Source organism: Mytilus trossulus, chromosome 8 (assembly GCF_036588685.1).
Source record: "Mytilus trossulus isolate FHL-02 chromosome 8, PNRI_Mtr1.1.1.hap1, whole genome shotgun sequence".
Classification (NCBI taxonomy): domain Eukaryota; kingdom Metazoa; phylum Mollusca; class Bivalvia; order Mytilida; family Mytilidae; genus Mytilus; species Mytilus trossulus.
This window is the reverse complement of record NC_086380.1, coordinates 38,712,502-38,728,228: the sequence shown is the minus strand read 5'-3', so window position 1 is coordinate 38,728,228 and position 15,727 is coordinate 38,712,502. Positions and strand designations below refer to the sequence as shown.

General features: G+C 31.3%; 1 protein-coding gene across 5 annotated transcripts in view; it reads left to right on the top strand.

Moving 5' to 3' along the window:
• The window catches only part of LOC134680922 (sodium- and chloride-dependent GABA transporter ine-like), a 54,370-nt gene extending 48,885 nt beyond the window's left edge, over window positions 1-5,485 (top strand). For all 5 annotated transcript variants that reach the window (XM_063540229.1, XM_063540228.1, XM_063540231.1 and 2 more), the window contains 2 exons: window positions 404-574; window positions 1,840-5,485. In XM_063540229.1, the coding sequence (XP_063396299.1) occupies window positions 404-574; window positions 1,840-2,013 (345 nt within the window). In that variant the 3' untranslated portion in view covers window positions 2,014-5,485. The remainder of the gene's footprint in view (window positions 1-403; window positions 575-1,839) is intronic.
• Window positions 5,486-15,727: the final 10,242 nt, after the last annotated feature.

Here is a 15,727-nt window from a genome sequence, read left to right as displayed (position 1 = left end):
ATATCGTTTTACACAAGATTTGGTGGTGGAATCTGTTTCTCTAATGATTTTCTTGCATTATGCAGGCAAACTTATTTTTCATGCCGTCACAATAGGAATTTCAGAGGAGAGCAAGAAAATTTAACGTCATAATCCGATTTTAACCAATGTAGTACTGAGATCAAACAACCACGCGTTGATAAAAAAAATATTATACAATGGGTGCAGAAAGGGATGAATTGAGGAAGAATTAGAGAAACTACAAAAACTAATGAGTTAACAGTATTCCAAATAATTGGTATCAGTAGTTCAATATGTTATAAACTTATTTGACAAGGTAATGTTACCAGAAATCTGAATCTTTTGTAACCAACAAGTTCATTTTCATATTTGTTGGTCATATTACTAATTATATATTTGACAGGGTATATGGTTGTTTAGTATGATCCAGTACCAACCTTTTAAGATGGACGGGTATGAGTATCCTCCGTGGGCTGCTGCACTGGGATGGTCATTAGCTATCATGTCTATCATATGTGTGCCTGCTGGTATGGTCCACTCTATCTACTATGCTAAAGGAGACACCTTATTGGCGGTATGTCTAATTTAGAACAGAATAAAATTATACTGTAGAACAATTTTTATGACCCTGCTGTGTCAGGAGTCATTAAGGAAGTTCGCTACTCAGTTTTAAAATAACAAGCTTTTCACAACACTAGTATAAATTGATAAGGGATTAATAAAGGAACCAAAATAGCAAAAAAAATATATAGGTCAATGTGCTTGTTTTTGAGAAATTAGCCATTGAAATTTTTGCGGGAAAACATTCTCTCTTGATTTTTCATAGCTTTATCATTGACAAGTTTATGTTCTCAAAAACTATTTAAAAAATAAGGAAGATTTTATGACTCTTACATTTTTCCCTTTGTATATTGAAAAATTTCTAAATATTGTGATATTTACAAGCAGGGGCTTTCTGTGGCATACGGTTCATATGATTAAATACATAAAAAGCAAGGATATGGTGAGAGTGATTCATGGGAGAGAAATGATTTTGATGATGAGAGTAAAGCACATCATTATTTTAATAATATTAGATTTTTTTTGTGTGAATACATTTTCATTTTCCTTTGAATTTAAACAAAATCTTAAGAAAAGATGATTAACAATTAACTTTGTATGATTATATTGATGATTTGAAGTTCAAATGCTTCAAAAACAATTTTGTAACAATAATAAACTCAATTATTTTTCTTGTGAAGGCAGTAAACTAAACAAAAATAGTCAACGTACCAAAACCAATATGGCAGCTCTCTTTTCCAACTAACAATACCAAATTTAATCATACTGACGGTATTTATTGAAACACCGAGCCGACTGTGTCAGGGCTCACCAGCCAGTCAAGGTCATTAAAAACAACCAGTTTCGGTTATTTTTATGCTTATGCCCCATTTATGAGCATTATGTTTTCTGGTCTGTGCATCCCTCTGTTTATTTGTTTGTCTGGCCATCTGTCCCGCTTCAGGTTAAAGTTTTTGGTTGAGGTAGTTATTGATGAAGTTGAAGTTCAATCAACTTGAAACTTAGCACACATGTTCCCTATGATATGATCTTTCTAATTTTAATGCCAAATTATACACTTTCACGGTTCTCTGAACATATAAAATGATAGTGCAGATGAGGCAACCATGTACTGGGGACACATTCTTGTATTTGCTGGGTTGATGACTCATTGATGTGACAGTGAATGCCACAATTGTCTTGTATTCATGTATAAAAAACAAATCCAGAGTTGAATTTTAATTAACATGTACCGTACTAGATCTACCTTTTCTGATTTTCATTGTTAATTTTTTACAGAAGTTTAAAAGTTCTTTGAAGTCTACCTTACCAGATGACGATCAAGGACAGTACCCACCACTACACGTAAATGGAAACGGAGATGTTCCTGTACAGAATGGTGTTACAGAAAAGTACATATATAAAGGGGACGTAGATAGCATGGAGAAAAATGATATAAATACTCCTATGTGATTGGTGCAGAGTATTGCTTGACCTATTGGCTAAGGTCATGTGTATTTAGAATTTATGTAACAATTTTTTGACAGAGTTTTATTTTGTAGGAGTAATTTCAAAAAGAGAACTTGCTTTAGATTATACATAATTGTAGACAAGAAAAAAGATTGTGTTTATTGAGAAATCATTTTACAATTATTTATTATTATTTTTTTTGAAAGTAGAAAGTCTGAAAAGAGAACTTAAATTACATTTTGTATATACATCATGGAAGCAGAGACGAAAAAATAAAGATTTTCCAGCAGGCCAGTGCTTAAATGCCTGGAAAAGATTTTTCACTTTACATAATCAGACAGGAGGGTATGATGTGTCTGTATATTTATATTGTATTTCTGTGTGTTAAATTGTATTTATTTCATTATTGGGCTATTGCTTAAATAAGATTTAACATAAGATTTCTGTAGTAAATTTTGTAGCTTTTAAGATATCATGATGCCCAACATTTTTCTATCAACATACTCATTGAGTCTTTTATTTTCTCTGTGGAACCAAATTTTTGTGATTTTCATCTAAATTTTCAACCTTTTTTATATTTTTAGAAACAAAACTGCAATAAAACTTCATATTTTTTGAGGTTTTATCTTAAATCAAATAATTAATTGTGCTGCTTTAAACTAATTATAATTTTTAAAAAAGCTAAGTAAACCTATTGGTCACTGCTGGTCAGTAGCATTTTTAAATTTTAATCATACCTGTCTTTGTAAATACAATATTTGAATAAGACCTGACAAGATGTGAAAAAGTAATCATGCTTGCTCCTAAAGTTTTCACAGTTGGAGTTTTCTACAAGAGAGCCTTTACTTTTGTAATTACTGTTTATAATGTATTTTATGGCAGGTTTGCATACAGTAGACATTTTTAAGTGGTCAAGCAAAGTTAGCCTTTTTGAACTATATATATATATATTTTGAAAATTATAAGTTATTCAATTTTTGTAAGGTCAAGTGATATTCTTAGAGTTTAATCTAATTGCAGATGTCTATTTAGACAGTGCCACTTTATATTTTAGATAATAGTTTTGCCTTAAGTTGTTTTGATAAAGACACTTTAATTATATAACAATTGAGATTATTATAATTTTATGTTCGATATTGAATATCTATTTAGATCTGAACTGTTCAAAAGATTATCTCAGATTGTACTAGGTTTTTTTGTGATTTTGAAATGTTATATGTTACAAAACATAATGTTGTGATGTTTGTTTTGTTTTTCCCATATTGTTCTTTGTTTTGCATTTGAACAGAAGAATTCTCTGTCAGTTCTGCAATTATTTTTTTGGTAAATATATTGAGTAGGTAAATTTTGTATACATGTTTTAGGGTGAAAAATTACCCATTTTTAAAGAAAAATGTATCAAGTCAATATTTTTAATATGATCATATCTAGTTATAAATGTTATTTCTACATGGTGATATCAAGTTGTAAACACTTATTTTTGACATGGTAAAATCAAGTCAAATTGATATTTTCTACATGATCATATCAAGTTATAAATAATTTTATAATTTTCTACATGGAGATATCAAGTCAAAAATGTTATTTTATACATTGTGATATCAATCATATATGTAATTTTCTACATGGATATATCAAGTCAAAAGTGTTGTTTTCTACATAAAGATGTCAAGTCAAAAATCTAATTTCCAAGGAGATATCAAGTCAAAAATGCTTTTTTCTACATAAAATACCAAGTCATCACTGGTATTTCCTACATTCTTAAATCAAGTCATAAATATTTTATTTTACATGTAGATATCAAGTCAAAAATATTATTTCCCACATGAAGATAAGTCATCAGTTTTATTTCATAAGTTGTTATATCAAGTCATTAATGTTAATATATTCTATATAGAGATATCAAATTAAAAATGTTATTCTCTACATAGAGATATCAATTCATAAATGTTTTATTATACATGGAGTTACAAGTCAAAAATGTTATTCCCTACATGTAAATAAGAAATCAGTGTTACTTCCTACGTTGGGATATCAAGTCATAAGTGTAATATTCTATATGGAGATATCAAGTCAAAAATGTTATTCTCTTCATGGAGATATCAAGTCATATATGTAATTCCCTTCATGTAAATAAGAAATCAGTGTTACTTCCTGTGTTGGAATATCAAGTCATAGATGTCATTTTTGGCATAGTGTATCAAATTATAAATGTCATGATTTAGCATGTTCAAAATGTAGCATAGCATATCAGTGAAATACAAAACAAGCTTCAATTCTTATATCAAATTAACATGTTCTCATCTAGAAATGCATGTTATATTTGTCACTGGATGTCGCAGCAACTAAAAACCATCATTAAGGTGTTACCTAACACTACAGGGAGATAACTCTGTAAAATCAGCTAAACGGTTTATTTACGTTGTGTTGTTCAGGGAATATTAAGCTTCTCAATGATCAAAATTAGTGTTTGTCAAACTGCTATATAACCCGTGTAATTTTTCTGATAAAACGGTTGGTTCAAATTTTCTAAAATTTTTATATTTTTGTCAATGGGTCAAAGTAAGTACTTTGTAAAAATTTTAAGAAAATTAAACGAGCCAAATTAATTTTAGTCAAAGTGTTGGGTACCACCTTAAGCAGTAAGAGGTAAAAAAATGTTTGATAATTATAGATAGTTTTGACAGGGAGGTCATGTTTTGATCATTGTAGTAATTAAAATTATGTTTTTTTCAACCTTTTCTAAGAAATTACCAATAAAAACCAAGAAAATAAGTACTTTACAAATAAAAATGATTCTACAGTACAACTTTGATAGTATTATTGCATAACTTTAATATTTGTGTCTTACTTCAAGGTGAAAACAATGATCTGTTGTTATTGTTATACATTGTACTTAAAGTATATATTAGCCTTTGGCAATATGATATTGTGATCTGAGAGTTTGATTTTATAAATAGCTATATGTTTGTGAGGTTATGTATTGATTGACATTGCCATGATTTAAACATATTTGAATGTTCCATAGAATTTTTGGGAAAAAATACATGATTAACCCTACATTTCTGCAAACTTAATGTATAACAGTTATATGGATATTTCAGTTTGAAGTTGCTTTTCATTCTTTTTGAAAACATTGAAGGAACAACTTTCCCATTTAAGGTGTTGGTTTACCTGGTCAAAACATTTTTTTTTCAAATTGATTTTTATTATTATTAGTTGGATACCATTTTTTGTAGTATTCGTGTATAATGGTGAACCACGAAATTGAAATATTCAACAAATTACATATTTTCTATAGCCTGTGTATACAGTGATTGAAAAACCTTGAAAACTTGTATCTATGAAAACTCAAGTTTTCTTCAATCCACGAAAATTTATACACACAAAAATTGAATGAGTCCACAGTAGTATCAGATTTTAGTTAAATATATAGTTAAATCATTTCACAAATATCAATTTGCATGCTTTTATATAAATTAAATTTTATATTACATATAAATAAACAGGTTGATCCTTAAATATAATATAAAACTTTGGCAGCTTAAGTTAAATTAAAAGACCACTTTATTGTAATTATCGTAATAAATGTATAAATTATTTAAAGTGTTTGTCTTAATTTTTGTTTTTAGATCAGTTTGAACTGAAGCCCCTTTTGGAGTTATACAATTGCCTTGAATCGCCCTCTGAGATTAACATTGGCAGTGTGAACAAGAGACACACCTGAGCTTGTAGCATTCAACTGGTGTATAATTGGCTGTCCACTAATGAGGACCTTTAGTTGCACACACAAGTTTATGTTCTCTTTTTATTTTAATTTACACACAGCTTCAATAGAATATATATGCATCTTCATTATGTCAAGTTGTTGTGTTATTTTGGTCTAGAGTTATGCCCCTTTGCCTTAGTCAAATTTAATAAAACACAATACTTATTACTACAAAACAAAAAGTATAAATTTAGGTAGTGTCACTTTTACCGTTCTTCAGTTTAAGCTCCTTCATAACTATATGAAATGCAAGAAGGGATATTATCTGTGTCCCATGGACACATTCCCCATTTACTGTATGATTCAGAAATTATTGCAATGTTTTCATTATTGTGATAAATGCGACATGGTCAAATCGCAAAAAAATTAAACTGCAATTTGAAATTGTGAATATGAATTAAAACATTATTTTTCTCAATATTGCAAAAATTAAAATTGCATTTTAGTCTTAAATGCACACAATAATTTCTAAATTTACAGTATTTTAATCTGCTGTGCAGCTACTTCCTGTTTGTCTATTAATATAAGGAGCTGTATGGTGGTAATAATTGACACCAACAAAGTACATAGGAAGTTGATGTTAGCAATTTTAGGCAACCCTAGAGCCTGCAACAATGAGAACACTTTTACCGTATTGTTGGCTATAAAAGGACCTGACATAAATAATTCTTTTAAGAAAAACAAATATCATACCCGTAGCCAGGGGGGTTCGTCCGAACCCCCCCCTTTGAAAACAAATAAGCACTGTTAAAGTCAATGTTCTGTTCGAATTGTGACTGTTAAAGTCGAGTTTGTGATTCCAACGAACCCCCCTTTGGAAATTCCTGGCTACGGGCCTGAATATGACTGACATGAATCAAGGACAACTATTGAATTATATGATCCTGACTTTAAACAGGCACATAAAGAATGTGGTGGGGTAAAACATGATTTTGAGTGCTCAACCGTCCCCCTAACCTGGGACAGTGGTGTTACAGCACAACATAAGAACAAGCTATAAAATTTAGTTGAAAAAGAAGTCACACATCAGAATGATACAAATAAAAAGACAGACACAGACATGGCAGTGTATATATATCCAGTATATATCTATCCCTCATCCCTAACAACAGATGATGCAAAGAACAGATCTGAGAGTTCTCACAGATACTGACAGCTATTCAATAACAAGTGATAAAAAATCATGTATGTAAGACTAAGACTACAGTTTGAAAGGAGTAGGGGCAATAAGGCCCTTATTTGGCCCAAAAATAACTGCAAATTTAAAAGTTGTCATACATATTTTTAAATTACTGATAACTTAACTAAGGTATAAGGTACTAAGAAAATCAAAACAAATTTGACATCAAACAAGTTACCATGGCAACAAATCATGACCTAATTTGCATATTTTGTAAAATTTCGTGATTTTCTTTGTTTTTACATCATATTTTAAGTATATTTTAGATTGAAAAAGTATGTGCGCACCCAAGAAACAACTTTATTTTTGGTCAGATTATGCCAATAGTTATAATAAAGCTTCTGTTAAATTATTTTGTTGTTTCTCGGCTGCGCAGGATGTTTCCTCAATGGAAATAATGATAGAAAACGGCATAAATTATGTATTTTTCATCGTTTTTGAGAAAACAGTACACATTATGACGTAATTCTGACGTCATCAGATAAAAATCTTTCTGTTTTTAATTTATATTTCTTGACCCTATGCATTTCTAAACATTATGTGCCAATTTGAAATGGTTATCAAACATTTTATTTTCTTGGGCCAAAACTAGGCCTTAATGCCCCTACTCCTTTCAATGAATTGTACACAGCGATGCAGATTCAGACACTCCATTGGTCTTGTTGAGATAAGAGTTAAAAACTACACTTAAAAAGAATAAGAATCAACATTTTCAGGGCAATACCTGGAAAACAGTTTGGAATTTTCAGAGTAGGCTGATCATCTTTGTATTTTCACATCAAGCCTAGCTCCTTACATATTCAAAATAACACCAAAAACTAGTCCAATGGTGTACTCTGATGCTGAATATACTATTTTTTTTCAAAAAGGATGGTTGGTTAATGATCTGGGGATGACAATGGGGGCGGAACAGAGGAAACAGTATCCGTGGTCTGTGACTTAATGAAGGTCGACTTTCAATTTTCAGGATTTTAAGTTTTTCTCGTTGTTGAGTTGCTTTTTAGCCTAAAAGGCAAAGTGAGCTTTTCTAATCACTTGGCGTCTGTCGTCCGTCATCGTTAACTTTTACAATAAACTTCTCCTCTGAAAGGTTTAACAATTTTAACAATTTGCACAAATTTTGTAAATTTTTGTAAATTTTTAACAAAATATTTTCTTCAGTCTGTAACTCCTTGGCCAAGTTTATTATAGATAGAGATAATTGTAAGCAGCAAGAATGTTCAGTAAAGTATGATCTACAAACACATCACCATCACCAAAACACAATTTTGTCATGTATCCATCTGTGTCTTTTGTTGAATATGCACATAGAAAAATTTGCATATAGGCTATTTTTTACCTGATTGAATCAAATATGTAATAAAAAATATATCTTCATGTGCTACTTTTTGCGTAAAATGAGGTCGAAATTTTGTTTATTTGCTCGAAATTCAGATTTGTGGCCGTTATTTCTTTTTCGAAAGAAAGACATAACTTTTTCGTTATAAAAGATAAAAACAAATTGTTTTTTGTTAAATAATCGGTAATTTCTGTATTTTATAAATCTCTTTAAAAAATATGCATTTTTTAATTCAGAAATGACTCATATTTATCAAATGTTCATGAATTGAGGTAAAAACGTAATTTTTTACTGCATGTTTATCACAATTAAAAAAAATCCTCTATTTACAGTTTTTATAAAATTTGGGTCACATAATCTCCCTGCAAAATGAAACCAAATTTATGCCGTTTTGAAAAATAGGGGTCCATGAACTCGTTTCAAATTAAATCAGTTTGAATGATAAAAATCAGTCGAAAAATGCAACTTTTCCCGATATGTCACAGTTTGACGTCGCGAAAATAACAAATTACGTTAGCAACGTCATTACCTTCCCTGTAACTGTATCGTATGCCCTTAAGAGTCTCTAGTTATTTATTTTGATATTGAGTTATTTCCCTTTGAACAGAATCGTGTAAAATAACCTTACTTAGTTGTTATTTTTTTGTCATTCGGTTGTTTGTTTATACTTTGAGTTATTTCCCTGTGAACAGGGAAATGGTGCAATTATTAAGTAAACTAAACTTTCGTTTGATTTCATCGAAAATTCAATTATTGGGGTTCTTTGATATGCTAATTTTAACAATGTAGTTTGGTCTGGCATATAATGGACCATAATAGGTAAATATTGATTTCATTTTTTTTTAGTTCAGCCTACAAAATTCATTTTGTGTCATTTTATTGTGTGTGGAATATTCAATCCCATTCTAAATTCAGATCTTTTTTAAGCTTAAATGTTGTGTACATACTTGCTTCACAAACTTGCTCTGCAAAACATTAAAATCGTTTTATTAAAAGGTAATCAAATACGTCAGAATATGTGTTGGCCATATTATTTGATTACATGTATATCTAATCACTTACATGTGATTGCTTTTCTAATAAGAACAACAGGAACTTTCTGGGATTTTAACGCTATATTTGTAAAGAAAAGATTGTTACAATCCAATGTTTTAAAAGGTAATTCAGGGATAGCACAAGTAATATAAACAAATTACATTCAATATAAGATGTGTCTAGACCAAGTTAAAAAAGTTTTCATTTATTATGTTGGTTTTCTGTCTTGTTGACTCGTATTCTCATAGCTTAATAAATCAAATATCTTTAGGGGTCAATCTATCAAAGTTATTTCGGTAATATTGAAGTTGGGCGCTGAAATTATTTTATTTTATTATACATTGTACTGGTAAAACATTTTAAATGAAGTTAAGACAAAATAGAGAACGATTCTCGCATTGATTTCAACAACTAAAGCTATCCCTGTCCATCCTTTCTTTGATGTTGTATATATAGAGTATCCTGCTTCATTCATACGATGTTCTTCCTTGTGCCGATCATTCAACTTAAGAGTTATGAAGAAATATGAGATTTGTGAGAAAATATAATTGTATTCACGTATCATATATACAGATTTTATATAATAGATAGCGAGGATGCCAGATCGAGTTGTCGTGCTAAGCATACACCCAATCGTAATTCAAGGTATAGGAAAACAGAAAATAGTTGTCCAAGGAGCGCACACATTCCGAGTCGGTAAAACTCAGCACTGCTGGTAAAATATATATAGATCGGCATTCTCTGTTCAATTGTATTTTATAAATATATTTACAGTGACGACGAAACATTACAACATATTGATAAATCAAAGTATATGCAAAACAGAAAGTAGGTTTTATATGACAATTTATAAGAAGTCATTATGATCCATTATGTATAGTTGTTTCTGACATATAAGTAGTTTCTGAGAAAATGTTGCAAAAATATTAGTTTGACGGAACCGGACGGATAAGGTTTTTAAAACGAATCACATTGCAGAAGATTACAAGAAACTTGATCCCAAATTCAAGTGTACTTTCTTTCCGCACTAAAAATCGAAGTCACGAATGTCACAATCTTGTCAGTAAAAAAATAGATCGATCGTCGCCTTTTAAATTACTCGTTGATAACGAAATCAGAGATCTATGTTTAAATTAGTTTACTCAGTAGTGTCCTACCGATTTTTCCTTTCTCTGACCATCACATTTTTTGCTCTTTTAAATTGATTATATAATAACATATATATTGTCTATTTGCTTATAAATTATTTATACTTCAGCCTAACAAAGTCGCGCAATTCATTGACCAAGGGATTAAGAAAATTATTTTATCAAAGGACTCTATACTTTTAGACCATGTTACAAGTAATATCATTATATTTTGATAACTTGTTTATCATCATTGTTTTGATAACCGTGCTTGGTCTAAGTTCATTCTGAATACATTCTTTTCTACAAAGAAAACCTTTTTATAAGACTTTATATTTATGTTGTAAAAGTTAAAATCTACCTCAACGAAATAACCATGTGAAAATAACACAGGCACTTGTCTATGAAAAAATATTTCCTTTATACATTAAGGTATAGTAATTTACTAAAACAAATTCAAAGACAGTGCGTGTGCGAGACAGATAGGATAGACATTGATCATATATACAATGTATGTAGAAACTCTTACTGTCTCGTCGATTGTTATATTCAGATGATAATGATATATGATTTGCTCTCGTTTAATATACAGTACGCAAGTTTTGAATTTCGCTGAATGCGGACAAATTTTCAAACAAATTTGAAGAATTAAATAATTTTGCACCTGAATATCATAGTATTTAACTAGTTTTCAACTAAAGTCAATTTGGTACTAAAACGACAACCAACATATCATTTTAGGCTGGAGAAGAAAAAAACGAATGAAGCGAAAAATCAAACGTTATTAAACAAAAATAGAGATCGAGTAAAACTTACAAAAATATCACCGCCAATGAATCCGTATAGTCAATATAAAAAACAGGAGTGCATATACGCTCGTCTGTCTTTACTGACCATTGATTTTATGTTGAAAGTCTAAAAATCAAGATTGTTTTTACAAACATTTCAAAAACATAACATTTTAAAGATTCATGAAAATGAGGTCAAGGTCAGATAGTACCTGTCAGACATACATGTACACTTTCCCTCATTCCATACATCAAATACAGCTGACCTATTGCATATGGTATTTGAAAAGTCCAAAACACGAAAACTAAATACAGACCAAATGAATCATGAAAATGAGGTCAAGGTAAGAAGATTCCTGTCAGACAGACATGAGGAGGGGAGAATAGGGGTCCGTTATCATGTTAACCGAACACCACGATTTTGGCAAACAAAAAGTTAACAAAAAAATGCAACAAGAGTGCACACGCTGAAATGTCTCGCCTTCTTTACTAATCATTGATATTATGTTAATAGTCCTATTAGTATAAAGTTTTATTACAACTGTCACATGAACTTAACATTAACCAAGATAACTAAATAAAGACCAATGAACCATGAGAATGAGGTCAAGGTCAGATGAACCATACCAAGCAGACATATACAGATAACAATGCTTCCATACAACAATAATAGCTGACCTACATGACCTATTACTTATAGTTTAAGAAAAATAGACCAAAACACAAAAACTTAACACTATTCAATGAAATGTGAAAATGAGGTCAAGGTCAAATAAAGCTGCGCCACTGACCTAGATCATAAAATATGTCTATACACCAAATATGGTTGACCTATGGCTTAAAACTCAAAAACTCAACTTTGAACACTGAACCATGAAAATGAGGTCAAGGTCAGATGACACCTGCCCGCTGGACATGTAGACCTTACAATCATTCCATACAACAAATATAGTAGACCTATAGCATAAAGTATGAGAAAAACAGACCAAAACACAAAAACTTAACTATAACCACTGAACCACGAAAATGAGGTCAAGGTCAGATGACACCTGCCAGTTGGACATGTACACCATACAGTCCTGCCTTACACCGAATATACTAGCCCTACTGCTTATAGTATCTGAGATATGGACTTGACCACCAAAACTGAACCTTGTTCTATGATCCATGAAATGAGGTCGAGGTCAAGTGAAAACTGTCTGACGGACATGAGGACCTTGCAAGGTATGCACATACCAAATATAATTATCCTATTACTTATAATAAGAGAGAATTCAACATAACAAAAAATCTGAACTTTTTTTTCAAGTGGTCACTGAACCATGAAAATGAGGTCAAGGACATTGGACATGTGACTGACGGAAACTTCGTAACATGAGGCATCTATAACCAAAGTATGAAGCATCCAGGTCTTCCACCTTCTAAAATATAAAGTTTTTAAAAAGTGAGCTAACAACCCCGGCGTAGCCGCCGCCGCCGCCGGATCACTATCCCTATGTCGAGCTTTCTGCAACAAAAGTTGCAGGCTCGACAAAAATGATGAGAACAATTAACAAACAGAGTTGAAAACAGTTAACAGCTAACATTGATCTCATATAACAGTTAACAACACCTTAAAAAGGGCCATAACAGGTTAACACAAAAAGGTATTGCCCCCCCCCCCCCCCCCCCCCTCAGACATGTACACCTTAAAATTATTCTGATCCATTCTATTCACTAAATATAGCCAACCTATTGTTAGTATTATTTGAGAATAAACTAAATCACAAAATCAGGAACTTAAGAAGTTATGGTCAGATGATACTGACAAGACAGACATTTATATGGGGGAACAATTCCATACAGAAAATTTGAATTACCTTTCACTTATTATTAGCATTAGAGAGGGAAAAAAACAGACAAACACACAAAAATTTGATGTTAACAAATTTGTCATGAAATTGAGGACAAGGGCAGATGAAAAAGCTTCCATAGTAGCATTTCCCCCTTACAGTCATTGAATACACCACTAATATATAGTTGACATAATGCTTATGGTATCTGAGAAACGGACATTAATTACCACGTAACTTTGACCTTGTAAATTGATCCATGAAATAAGGGCAAGGTCAGGTAAACACTGTCTGAAAGAAACCCATATACCTAATACTCATGATAGATCATAATAAGTGGAAAGTTCATATGAAAAAACCCCAAAAAAAGCCCACTGTAATATTGATACAAGAGATATGAGCATCCAGCTCAGTTCTTATCACTTCTGAAATATAAAGCTTTTTATGCAAATATATGACGCCGCAGTCTCCAGATAGAAATATATAAATCCAATTCTCGAATATTGCTACTTTTGTCACAAATAATTGAGGATTGGCGAAAGTTCATAGATTCATAGAAATGCTCTTATTCGAATTATGTGATCAAATATACAGTGTGTAGAACGAGAACAAGACCAAGAGAAACAACACTTGAACTGCTCACTCTCCAAAAAATAAAATCAGTTATGATTATACCATTTTCAAACTCCTTGAAATAATTATAACAAACGAATATGATAAATCATAGTGCTGGTTGCTAAAGGTCCAGTAGCAAATATTTGATGCTTGTTCAGGACAAAATAACAAACGAAGAGAACAGCAGGATACAATCAAAAGTTCATTTATGACCTAAATATGACTGTCACACGAACCTGCAAATACTCCACTAAGGAATGAATAAAGGAAAAAAAATGTAACACAAAAACAAACGACAGTGTCTATCATATAGACTGCGTTCGGACATCCAACGGTGCACACAAGTGATCGCAAGTCTCCATAACTGACGATCACAGAATTCTCCAACTATAATATTACATTTAATGTTGTGAACACGTTGTATTTTTTATAAATTATAATCATGGTAATGTCAAAAGGTAAGAAGAAAGACATATATACCGATCTGTTGTTATATGATGCGTAATAATTGAAAAGTATGTCATGATGACAGATTTTTATATCATATCATATATGAAGTAGATGTTAACACTCCTGGGACATGTTAACTAGGATTCATAGGTGTAGTTTAACCTTTGAATTTTACCGAAGCATGGTGCCAGGGGGGCTCATATCCCTTCCAAAGCTATCAACATTTTGAAAATGACATGGACGTAAATTGACATCTGATTTCCATGAGGCAGAGGGTCTGGTACGCATCTCCCCAACTTTCGAAATTAAAAAAAAAAGTATTATTTTCACGATTTTAAACGATGAAACCAATGAGCAGTTATGCCAATTGTATCAGTTTATTCGTGAGTCAGGTTTGGGAGCTACCATTTTATTTATTTTTTGGTGGGGGATGCTAGGATATTTTTTAGTTGAAATCTGTAATCTATTTCCTGCCTTTTTATTTTTTTTTTACTGTTTTTGGTGCTGCCTTTTTTAATTAGATTAGTAAGTAAAGTAACCTTTTTTCAAAGTTGCTCATCCTGCCACTTTTCTTAAACAAGTATTTGAACAAGTTTGACTACCAATCTTTAAGATAGCCGACTGTAAAGGTGCATTCACACGATACGATTTTCCATTCGATTTTTACCTGTGCACCTGCTTTCGACTAAAATCGTATCGTGTGAACACTAAAATCTGAGGTCGAATTTCAAGTCGAAACGTCGTTTGGAAATCGAAACGTACGCTATTTCCATTCGACGTTTTGGTTTATTGATTACTGTTGATGAGGGGCCCAATATTTCCGGTTTGGACTCTCGGATTTATGCTAATGGTGTGACCTTGACCTTTGACCTAAAAACAAATAGAGTTGTTCCTCATCCCATGGATCAAATCAAGATCAGAAACAATAGAATATATGGTACAAAAGATAACATCTGGAAATTTCCCCCTAATTTCAGTATATCAATAGCAGCGGAGATATCTGTTCTTAATAGAATACGTTCTCCCTTACTTGTTTAGGAATTATCAAACCAAGTAAAAGATTTGATTTCAATCAGGTTCTTACCTCTAATAATTAATTATTGTTACTTGTTTTTTTTCCCTTTCTCTATATATCTTCCATCCATGCAAGTGTCAATAAAAGCCAACAAATGAGTTACCATAAGAAATTTTATCTGTAAATATCATATATCTATTTTTAGTAATAGTGACATTGAACCACAGAAAAACTGGACTTCCTCACTTTCACCAGTACAATGTATAAATTTAGTTCCAACCGCTCAATGGAACTCAAACTACAATCCAGAAACCATCTTATCAAATATTTCTATTTTTAATAACAGTGACCTTGAACTTTGACCTATCTACATACCCCAACACTTTCTATTTTAAGTAACAGTGACCTTGAACTTTGACTCAATATAAATTATGTTCTCTCCCTTCTCTATATCTTTTATTTGTATAATTTTCATTGCAATCATGCAAGGAATTTTCAATTTATCAAAAGGTATGATCAGAAAGTGCTGTCAATATGTTCCCTTTTTCAAGCAGCATAAATTGTGTC